This window comes from Emys orbicularis, chromosome 16 (assembly GCF_028017835.1).
Source record: "Emys orbicularis isolate rEmyOrb1 chromosome 16, rEmyOrb1.hap1, whole genome shotgun sequence".
Lineage (NCBI taxonomy): Eukaryota > Metazoa > Chordata > Testudines > Emydidae > Emys > Emys orbicularis.
The window spans coordinates 11,744,287-11,755,418 of NC_088698.1; the positions used below are offsets into that span (position 1 = coordinate 11,744,287).

At 49.1% G+C, this 11,132-nt stretch overlaps 1 protein-coding gene across 1 annotated transcript; it reads right to left on the minus strand.

The window, feature by feature from the left end:
- Positions 1–360: 360 nt before the first annotated feature.
- On the minus strand, positions 361–8,407 carry PIK3IP1 (phosphoinositide-3-kinase interacting protein 1). Its single transcript, XM_065417610.1, has 6 exons — positions 8,180–8,407; positions 7,270–7,386; positions 6,940–7,056; positions 4,433–4,621; positions 4,210–4,288; positions 361–1,924 (listed from the first exon to the last, which is right to left on the minus strand). The coding sequence occupies exons 1-6, from the start codon at positions 8,244–8,246 to the stop codon at positions 1,717–1,719; spliced, it is 777 nt and encodes a 258-aa protein (XP_065273682.1). The 5' UTR covers positions 8,247–8,407; the 3' UTR covers positions 361–1,716.
- Between the last annotated feature and the right edge of the window lie 2,725 nt (positions 8,408–11,132).

The window sequence follows — 11,132 nt, forward strand, 5'->3', positions numbered from 1 at the left end:
TGCTGGACTTTGCCAGTCTGTCGACAGAGTCAACATCCCATGGTGTTGGCTCTAGGTGAAGGCATGTTCTTCTCTGAAGTGCGGAGGTGATTGTGGTTGTCTCTCTCTCTCTCTTATGCAGGCTGGGGTTGTAGCTCTCAATGGAGCAAAGGGTGAACTACAATGGCCTTAATTATTCTTTCCTCTCACTGCTTTGCAGTTTGGGGTAGGGGGCCTTGCCTGGGTTTGAATAATGCTGTTAGCCTGCTCGTGCAGCTACATGCCCTGAAGGAGCTGAAATGTGTTCAGAAAGGCATGCTGAGCTGGTCCCAGTTCCTAGGTGTGAGCTACTTCTTCAATTGAAGCCCACACAGGTTTCCAGAGAACCTTTTTATTTTCCTTTTTAAGCTTTAATACAAGGTAGCACGATCTGCATCTTTATTTTATTATGAGGTATTTAAAATATTTACAAAGAAATGGTATTCAAAGGCTTTTAAAAAAACATTTTCCCTTTTCTGAACCATATAACCATCAACACTTAATCTCTGCTCAGTAAGTCCCCCTTAAAGTAGATGGGTAGAAAACCTTATTTGGATGGCTTGAACCCTGCTGCAGAGATGAGGATGTGCATTTCTCTGAATTAGTCCTACACCGATTATAAACCACCCCACTCTGAGAAACAAGTGCTTCTTGCTCATACATGTGCCCTAAAATCTTTATCTAAATGGGCCAGTTTGGATAAACAGCCCCTGCAGTGTGACCTCTCCTGGAGCCTGCGCAAGGGACACAGAACAGCATGCACAAGGCCTTGATGTGCCTGCAATAGGGCAGCTGTCTTGTCTTTCCAGTTGCATTCACCCTAGGACTGGCTTAAACTCTTGTTTGCTGGAAATACACCTCCCTGGGGAAAGTCTGAAAGGAATTCAGAAATGGCTACTATCCCTTTAAGCAGCAAAGAGTACTTGGCCACTCTCCCTGAAGCTGATTGAGGGGTTGTCTACCTTCCCTCCACTTTTGAAATACTTCTGCTCCTCTCCTGCCCTAGCAGCCAGCCCAGCTGGGTGCTCTGGAACCAGGCTCCTGTTGTCCCAGCCCAGGAGAGTGGGAATGTGTCCTGGGCACTGGAAGACTTTGCTTTATGAGCATCTTGAGTGAGATCTCTTAAGCAATGCGTTGGGGCTAACTTTCTGTCTCCCAGCAGAAACCGAGCTCTTCACTTGCCCATATTGATAGGTGGCAGTTGACTCTTCCCCTTCTCTAAAATAAATTTGCACAGGACAGCTTTTCTCCTATTAAAGTAAAATGTAAAACTACATTCATAGTCTACATAACCCTGCTGTAAAGCTCCCACCTGTCTCTGATGCTGCTGCATCAGATTACAGGCTGAAATGCATGTAACACTTGTCAAAAGGGAAGGGAACAGAACAAGAGGATGTTGAGAGTTCCCATTCTGAAGTATGGGAGGTGGGGCCACAGTGGCACATTGCTAGCTTAGGAAACCACTCCCCCTCCCCTGCTGTAGTAATCCCTGGAGATGAAAGGGATTGCACCAGTCCCCAGGTGAAACAAGTCCTGCTAGCCACACAATGAACAGCCCCATTTCAGTGCATCTCCAAGTCCTGTCATTTGCTGGAATTCATCAACAAAAAAATACAAATGAACCCCCCACTCCCAAAACAAGAGACTGGGGTCTTAGCCTCAATCATTTCAACCTGTGCCTCTCCTGACCCTAGCTGCTCAGGCACCAGGAGTACCTGCCTGGCCCATGAGAGGTGCATTGCCATCATGTGCCTCCTCCACGGGGGTCTGGTTGGTGTGCACCTCTATTGTGTTCTCATCCACAAGCTCACAGGCCTGGTTTGTGAAGGCAGAGAGTGGAAGGGTGATGCGCTGCATTTCCCGCTCATAAACCTTCTGCTCGTGCTGCTCCTTCAAGTCTTTGGTCCTAGAAAGAAAACCAGAACAGATGCTCTGAGTGCTGACTGCAGCAAGGTCAGTCCCTACAAGTGGGCACTGGCCCAAAGGAGCTGCAGCAGAAGGGAAGAGGCTACTGCTCCAACAAAAGACCAGGACTTCAACATGAATGTGAGATGCTGGGTTTTTCCCCAAACTTCCAACTACAGTGGTGAAAGCACCCAGGCAAACAGAGCCAGGTGGGGTGTGGGGGGAGGTTTGTATTCATCCAGTAATACAATATCATGGAGGAATCAGGGAGGTTAAAGCCAGTCCGCTCCCACCTGTCACTGGACTCAAGGCCCAGACAGTAGCTATGGAAACAACATGTGGCAGCTATCTGGATTTTAGTTTATGGCTCTGTCTTGAGTCCCTGTAACATGCAGGACTGCTGAGTCAAAGCAGGAGCTACCAATGTTTAGAGAAGCCATTAACTGTGAATGGTAGGAAAGGATGCAAGAGCTCTGGATGGTGGCTGGCACTTGCACAGGTGAGGTGGGATAAACACACACTTTGAGCAACGAGTATCTTCCAGAAAGCAAACTGAGTTAATGGCACTGCTCCGAGTAGGTGTGTAATGATCTTATGTGCCTGCTGTGTTCCAAAGAGACTTGCTTCTGCAAACTACCTGACCCCTCACATGACAGCAAGGAAGGTGACACGTCTTCAGTGTCTGGTGCCAAGAAGTGACTTTTTTTTTTTTTTTAAATGAGTGACAGTTATTGAACTCTATAGCGAAGGTAATTAATGAGAAACCAACCAGTTTTGTGTTTTATTTTTAAGACAAGTGCCACATGCAAAATTTAACTTTAACTGGGAAGCCAATTCACCTGAACATGGCTAGCTGAAAAGGGAAAAACTGAAGCATCCAGTGCTGACCCTGCCTGAAGCTTGAACTTGGGCTATTTTGAATTAAGGGAGGGGCTACTAAGAGTCGAGCCTTCCCAAAATCCAAATCTTCTCACAGCAAAGACAGTCCTGGCAGAGCCAGGCCCCAATTCAATGGAAGTCTGGTGGATCAGAAATTACATTTCAGACTATACTCTGCTTGAGCCCTGGAGTAGCCAGCTCCCACTCAAGGGGCTAGAACAGCTTCGAGGGTTTATTGCCAGACAGTTCTAGTGCAGTCTAACATTCTTTCTTCCCTCCACCCCCCGCCAGTCGTCTCTATCTACCTTCACTAGCATGCTCATTAGCAAGTGCTAGATTCGTGCTCTAACCTTATGTAACACTGTTGGAGTCTCTGCTGTCCAAGCTTGCTGATACATCTTATGTAAGGACTTGGCTCAGCCTGGGAGGGACTCATTCTGCTTCACTAGGAGAGGTTGGCGGCTAGCTACAAGAGTTAAGCCCTAAAGCAGGGATGTGATAATCGCTCTGTGGCTGTCTGTCTGGAATGCTATAGACAAACTGCAGGCCCGATCAGCTGGTCAGGTGCACATGTAACTCTGACTGAACTGAAGGGGACTTGAGTGTGTGCAGCTGTCAGGCTAACTGGGCCATGCAATTCAAAGGACACATTTAGGAAAGGGAAAGAATTATGATTCTACCCTGTTTTCACTCAAATAGATGAAGGCATAAACACGAAAGGGAGAGATGGCTTAGACTGCCATGAGTAAGAAGGGGAAGAGTGGGCTCAGCCCGGGGAAGACACCGAACAAAGGGCAGGTTACTGTGGTTTGGGTGTTTGTTTTTAAATACAGCTGTTATTACGGTCTCACTGTGTTAGGGCCTAATCCTATGAGGTACTCAACTCCCACTGATTTAACAGAGTAGCCAGTGCTTATGACTCGCAGATGTGCTGGCAGGTCCATATTGGGGAATCATAGGCAGATTGGCCAGTGTGTCTACATCACTGCAGCCCTGCCAAGGGCCTCTGACTTGCAATAATGGAATGAAATTCCAGAGCTTAATAAATCTTGTTTCTGAAAAGTTTCACAGAGCAAGTGGTGAAAGCTCCGTCAATCAAGACATAAAAAACTATATGGTGCAGTATCCTGGAGGCTATACTTCAAGGGGAGTGGGCTCCTCCACTGGCCCTGGGGGAGGGAGAGTTATTATGGGACCTAATACCTCTGTGTTTAAATGAGTTCCATCGAGGCTATGACAAGACCAGATCTCACAGCAGCACCACCAACAATGTATAAGAGCCTACCCTTCTCAGAGTCCTGCAAGAACTGGGACTTAGGTGTTATCTATAGTAGCTCAGAATTTCCTGACTTTTTATAGGCCTGTATCACAGCCACAATGCAAACTCTTGATCCAGAGACTACTTACCTTTTGTAGATGTAGCCCACAACAATGCCAGCTCCAATGGCAATGATTATCACCATCATGATGAAGGCCATCACATAGCCTGTGGAGAAGGAGCAGAAGCAACAAAGTTAGGAACAATGCAGCACCTCAGCCTCTATGTACAGCAGTGGCTTTAGGGTTCAGAAAAGAAACATCCTGTTGTAGTGACACTCAGGAATCTAGAGTGTGTTCCTGGAGGTCATACCTAATGTCCCCAAGTCCTTCTTTTCCTTGGAGTTCATCCGGACTCTCTGACTGATCCCAATGACGGGCTGCACAGCAGCTGCCTCGCTCCGGGCTGGTAAAGTATCAGCTGGTTCAAATACCTGGTCTATCCCCTGAGAAACCTCAGCCGCAACTGTAGGGACCAGAGTCTCTGTGGAGGAGGTAACATCTGTTGGGGGGGAAAAATACATTAAAATATTAAAGTGTGTCACCAAAGTTTCATAGGAACAGCTATCTTGTGAATGGGGGACAAACCCATCTCAGACCCAGAACCCTGGGACCTTCCTCATCTTAGACTGACAAATACTCCCACTCCCCCTTAGATGTTACAATGCCTCCCTACAGATGGGAGAACACACACACACTTTTCAGTTCAACTGCTGCTAAAGGTCAAGAGCAATCTAGGCAACTGGCAGAGCAAAGTACCAAAACAGGAGTAAGAGAACAGAGGTGAGAACTGAACCCAGAGCATTAATCAAAGGGCCACTAGGTAAATCCATTTATAGCTCAATATACAGAGGGGAAAAAAAAATCACACTGAATCTTTTCTATGGGTCTCAGAATCCCCATCCCACACATATGATGGCAACATTCCTTCCTTTAGGCATTTTTCCTTGGAGCATTTTGGTTCAATACCTCCAGAGTCTGTGATCATCCAGACTGACTTCCCGTACAACACAGACCATAGGACTTTCTTGAATTAATTTCTCTTTGAACTATAGCATATCTTTTAGAAAAAAACTATTATGTGATTCGGGGGGGAGGGGGTGTTGGGTTAGTAACAGGCAGGAGACCACCAGAAAATAAGGGTCCCTCTGCAGAGGGATGTTACTTCACACAGTGTCTTTCAGAAAAGAAGAGCACAGGATCTGGCAGGGGCTATCCCTAGGGAAGAGAAAGCAATGGGACAGCTCCTTCCCCGGGCAGACATACCACAGCAGGGAAGGTGGGTTTAATCTGACAAAATGGCTGAATCCCTGGCAACTGCACCAATTGCTCAGCATATTGGCTCCCAATCCCAGGCAGTTCCCCAGTCCTAGGACTTTTAAATAAAGAGCCGTAAACAGGGAACATCTGCTCTGCTTTGTCCTTAATGAGAAGCAGTCCCAGGGTAGGAGGATTGAGAAGACTGAGGGAGGCAAGAATTCTGAATCCTGCCTGGGGTGGGGGACTACATGCAAGGAGGGACATGCTCTCCTTTAGAACAAAAGGGTGGGTAGAAAGACATGCATGGGGTCTCCTGGAAATCCTCCCAGCTTGGTATTGTCTGCAAACAAAAAAGTGTAGCCTCTATGCTATTATCTAAATAATGTATGAAGATATTGAACAGGACCGGACCCAGAACTGATCCCTGCAGGACCCCATTCGTTATGCCCTTCCAGCTTGACTGTGAACCACAGATGACTACTCTCTGGGAACATTTTTTTAACCAAAACAAATTTTGAAATGAAAGATGGGGATGTCTGGGGGAGGTTTGGGGGGCACAGACTCTCAGACAGTACAGAGGAGAGCAAACAAGCAGATAGTTCAGACAGGATCAGTGCAGATGTGTTCTGTATTGTGCATGTTCTAACATTTCCCCTGGAATAGTCCTAAACAGATTATTCACCACTCGAATACCTCTATCAGGAAGATTTTCCTGGTATGCCAGTTCTTCCCTTTCTTAATTTCTTCCTGTTGACCCTAATTATTCCCCCATCAGACAACTCCTCTCCATACCTATAGGTGGTTAGCCCGTCCCCCTATCAATCCCACTGTGTCCAGTCTGGATAGCTTTACTTGTTTAATCTTTGCCTCCAGCCCCCTGTGGTTTCACGGGTGCCCCAGCTGTTTGGGAAGCTCCCCACAAGCTGGTGCCTGAGCCTTACAGTCCCTGACATTCTGCTGCTCTTCCCTCCCTCCAGTTTGTCAACATCTGGGCTACCCACCCTGACATGGCCTTTCCCTGCAGTGACCTAGGGGGACTAGGGGCTGGTGGGGAGGGGGCTGCGCAGATTCTCTCTCTGAGGCGCGAGACACAGCCCAAGGGGCAGACCCACACGTGGGTAGGGCCGGGATGACGTCACGGAGGGGGCCCTGGAAAGGGATGGGGGACGGCGGCGCTGGGAGGGGGAGGCCTGCTCACTCCACGTGCAGGGGGCGGGGACAGCTCCGCCCTGGGGGCGGGGTCAAATTGTTTACACGCCGAGCTCTCGCCGCTGGGATGACATCATCCCAAAACGGGAGACCAATCGGAAGCCCCTAGAAGCTTGGCAACAGGGCAGCCAATCCCGCTGCAGCAGGGGTGGGGACTGGGAATTGCACCCCCTTGTTTTTCACCCGATGCGCTCCCCCTGCGCACGTGCCCAGGCCCCGCTGACCCCACGCGGGGAGAGCCGCGGGCACGTGGCCCTGCAGCGGGTGGGGGTCCCCGACTGGGGGGAGGGGGGCTCGCGCCAGCCCGGGGAAGCGCGCGGGGAGCCCAGCGCCGGGCGGAATCCCGCTCACCTGGGCAGGGGGCGATGTCGCAGGGGCTCCGCTCCGGGATGCCGGCCTCGCCGCTCACGTAGCACCAGGGGGCCGCAGCGCCGTCGGGGTTCCGGCAGCTGCTGTGATCCTCGGTGACTGGGGGACGGGAAAGATGGTTAATGCGCGGCAGGGGCTGGGCTTTCACCCCCACCCAGCCCTGGAGACACACACAGGAGCGGGGAGCTGGGGGGGACGGGGACAATAACACAACTGAGGAGCTGTTTGGAGCCACCCCCCTGCAATAAAACCCACCCACCGCCGAGCAGCAGCTTCGGCCACCCCCGCGGTGGGGGAGCCGAGCGCACCTACCTTCAAGGAGAGCGGAGCTGTAGTTTCTCCCCACCGCCAGCCAGTTCAAGCACGGGTCACCGCTCGAGGTGATCTGTTGGCTACCCCGGTAGGACACGCCATTGCCACGGACACATTCTGGAGAGAACGAGAGAGCCCCACAGGCACTGAAACTGCGCCCGCTTTGTAACCCACAGCAGCACCCCCTGGTACCGGCCCCCCACGCTACCTCCGTCTTCTCGCCTCTTCCTTCATCGCACCGTTCAAACATCAAATCACCAAACACCCTCCCCTGACGCCATGACATTTCCGATGTAAATGGGGGCAGCAAGTCTGTCAGCTCAGCCAAGCAACTCTGCCGGGCTGCTGCTTCGCCTGGGTTTTAGTCTCTTCAGACTGCCCCGCAGGGGAGGTTTGGGCAACCAGCTCCTCTGATCTTCAAACTGGCACATAAAATAAGCCCAGTCCCCTTGAGTGCAGGGACTGGGCCACAGGACCTCTCCGGGTCCCTACCAGGTCTATGATTCTATCAAAGGGTAAAGAAGACGTGACCGATCTCCAGACGCAGGGACAGTGGGGGTGCGGAAAGTAGAAACCATGCCTTGGGTTGTTATTACCACTTCAAGCCAGGGAGAGCTGCCGCACCCCTAGTTCTAGCACCCCTCCGAAGGGGTGGCACAGGGAAAGGGGGGGGGGAGATGCTTCCCTACCAATCTCAGCCTCTGGCAGAGAGAAGGATTTTCAGGAGGCTGAGCTTTGCCTTTGTTCCTGGTAACAAAGATGGAGCTCGGAGTCCCTCTCTCCGAAATCATACGGAATAAGACACCCCTACCCCATAGCAGGGCAATGCAGGCTCCATCGCCTGCCCCCCAGCTCGGGGAGCTCGCGGGAGCAGGGTCCGTGTGTGTGGTATGGGGGGTTCAGCTCTCACCTTCGGTGGCAGACGCTGCTGTTAGCAGCGCGGCGCTGAGAAGCAAAGCTTGCACCCAGTCCAGCATCCTTGATCCAACCGGGCACCAGCAAAGGCTGAAGAAGTAGCCGTGGAAGTCTCAGCGATCTGGGAACGCTGCTCCCTGTCTCGCTCCGCTTTGGCCTCGGCCCCTGCTTTGCAGTTGACAGATGTCTTGTTATTTTCTCCTTTCGTAAACAGGCTGGGCTCAAACTCACTGCAGCGAAGGCTCCTCCTCTCCAGATTCACTCTGGGTCCTAAACATGCAGCGAGAGAAAAACAGCTGCAGCAGAGAGAGTGGCGGAGCAGGCACCCCAGGGTCTGTGTGCCCGACCCCTGGCTCTGAGAGTTTCGAGGAGTCAGTAATATAAACGGTGAAACAGAAGCTCTAGGGCAAACCCCGGCAACCGGGGCTTTCACGTCCCCTGACCTCCGAAGGTTTTGCACGATTTTGGGATCGGCGAGGGGCGCCCAGGAACCAGTTATAGCCGGAGTTAAATCACATTTAACCCCTCCGTGTCTGTTGTGTGCACACAGGGCGTAGTGGAGCCTGTTCAACTCCTTCGGCCTACTGCCTATGGGGAGGCGGTGTGCTTCTGCTCTGCGGCACCACTCTCTGCTGTAATCTCTTCGGGGATAATAATCCCCAGGCCCACACCCACAGACACACCAAGGAATATACACACCATTCAGAGATAGAGAGAGAGAGGCAGGGCCTGAAAAAACTTGCCCCCCTTTAAGGTAGTCTCGTTTCAACCCCTCCATCCAAACTTTGTATATTATGCTAGATTCATGTTCCAACAGGGTTCTTGGGAGTCCAGCAATGCTGCTCTTTGATCTGTCTGCAAGAGACACTAGTGAGACACAACTTTCCCCTTACCACCTTCAGCAATGAATCCCTCTGTGCCACTAGTCACCCACGGAGGGAGTTAGGTAAACTTGATTTCCTGTGTGACAATGCATGTTATGAAACAACGCCATTAGATGTTTTTTGCTGGTCTAATGGATTGGTAACAGTGTGATGATAGCCACAGAAGGGCCATGCTTGCTGTCCCACAGGAATAGTGCCATGGAAGTGAGGGTTTGAAGAAAAATATGATTCTAGAGTGAAGAAAGATGGATGTTATTCTATTCAGGTTCTTATACTGCAACACTATGGTATCTGAGGGAAGGTATTTGCAAAGTAGAAATAAAAATATTTTTGCATAACAGTTGGCAGGAAACCTGGTAGGGTTCATCTATACTATTGAAACTGGGATGCATGTGTTTGCCTGTCTCAGCTTCTTCCTACAGCCTTGAAATCAGTGACAGAACATGTCTGTACGATGTGGGAGAGATAGACCCAGGTTGGCACCTTTTAGACAAGATCCTGAGCTTAATCATGTGCAATTAATAATAGTATATTGGAAACAAACCTGAGCTGCTGGAGTTAATGAACGTGTTTATAGCTATAATTGCTTGTTATTACCAAAAATATTTCCCTTACTCCAACAGCTTAATAGAGGGAGAAAAAAATAATTTGTCTCACAAGTGTAGGTTCCCGATTTTCAGCTACAGGATGGGTCACAGGCCCCATTTTACATATTAATGTGTGATTCCTTCTAATCTCTACCAATCTGGATCCTTGGCCTCCATATTCATGACAGATTTGGTTTTCCCAAGGATCCTAATCCTGCCCTCTTTAGTCTGGATATGAGGAGGAATGTCTCTCTTTTAGAAATGTACACAGGGGGAGATGGCCAATGAAGGGCTCCCTATTCACCTGTAACTACCAAGGTACACCCTTATTTCCTAATTTGGGTTCCTCTGAGTTTGCCATAGTAAGCAGGAGATCCCAAACAATGTCACTAAACCTGGTGGCAATCACTAACACACAGGCTATGCTTTCACCTCAAGGACATCAATTCCTAGAGCTTCTCTGCTTTTCATCTGTTGTTCTTTATTTAATCCCACATAATTTAGAATCTGTGGCTCTGGTCCTAGCTTTCTGGAGAAATGTTCACAGCAGAGAATGAGAGGTGAAAACTCCCTGAAAAATACTGTTAGTGTTGGTTCCATTGTAGGCATTCTATCAAAATAATGCAACCTTTTTGTAGCAATTCCAAACAATAGGTTTAAAATAGTTATTTCTATTTTTAAATATGTAGGAGGCACTCGGATACTGTGATGAGGGTAACCATATGAGTACCTATATTGACAGACTGTTGTTTCCTGTTTTAGACAAATTAAAAACAATCAGCTAAAATATTCAGCCCTTCTGGATGGGAGAAAGTCTCTAAAAAGGTCTAGGGAGGAAGGATGGGCTTGTGGTTAAGGCATAAGACTGTGAATACAAGGTTCTATTTCTGGCTGTGCCACAGAGCTTGTGTGTGACCTTGGGCACTCCACTCTCTCCTCTGTGCTTCATTTTCACTTTCTATAAAATAGGGGTAGTTAATCATGATTTCCTACCTTAGAGGGATGTTGAGAAGATCAGTGCTTATAAAATGCTTTGGAATCATCACATGGAAGCTGCTAAAAGAGTGAAAAGTATTTTTATACCAGAAGGCTACAAAGTCTAATGGCTAATGGATGACTGGGCATCCAGCAAGTGTATATTCTACTGGTTCTCCACATGATCTTGGTGAAGTTAAGCTTCCTGGGACTTGTTTCACCACCTGTAAAATGGGTATATTAGTACTCACCCACCTTTAAAGGACTTTGACATCATTGGTGAAGGAAGCTGCATAAGTACTGGTTCCCACTAGCTGAAATGTCTGCTCTGTTTAAATGCTTTATGTTTTACTGTGGGGACAGACTCTTGCTAGGCCAGATTCCAAGGTCTTATTTCTGGCAGCACTTTCACTGAAGTCTGTGGAAGTTTTGACTAAGGCTGTAGGATCAGGCCTTCTGAATTCTGCCTAGATTGAAGCTGATGGAAAGTACACCTAGGCAT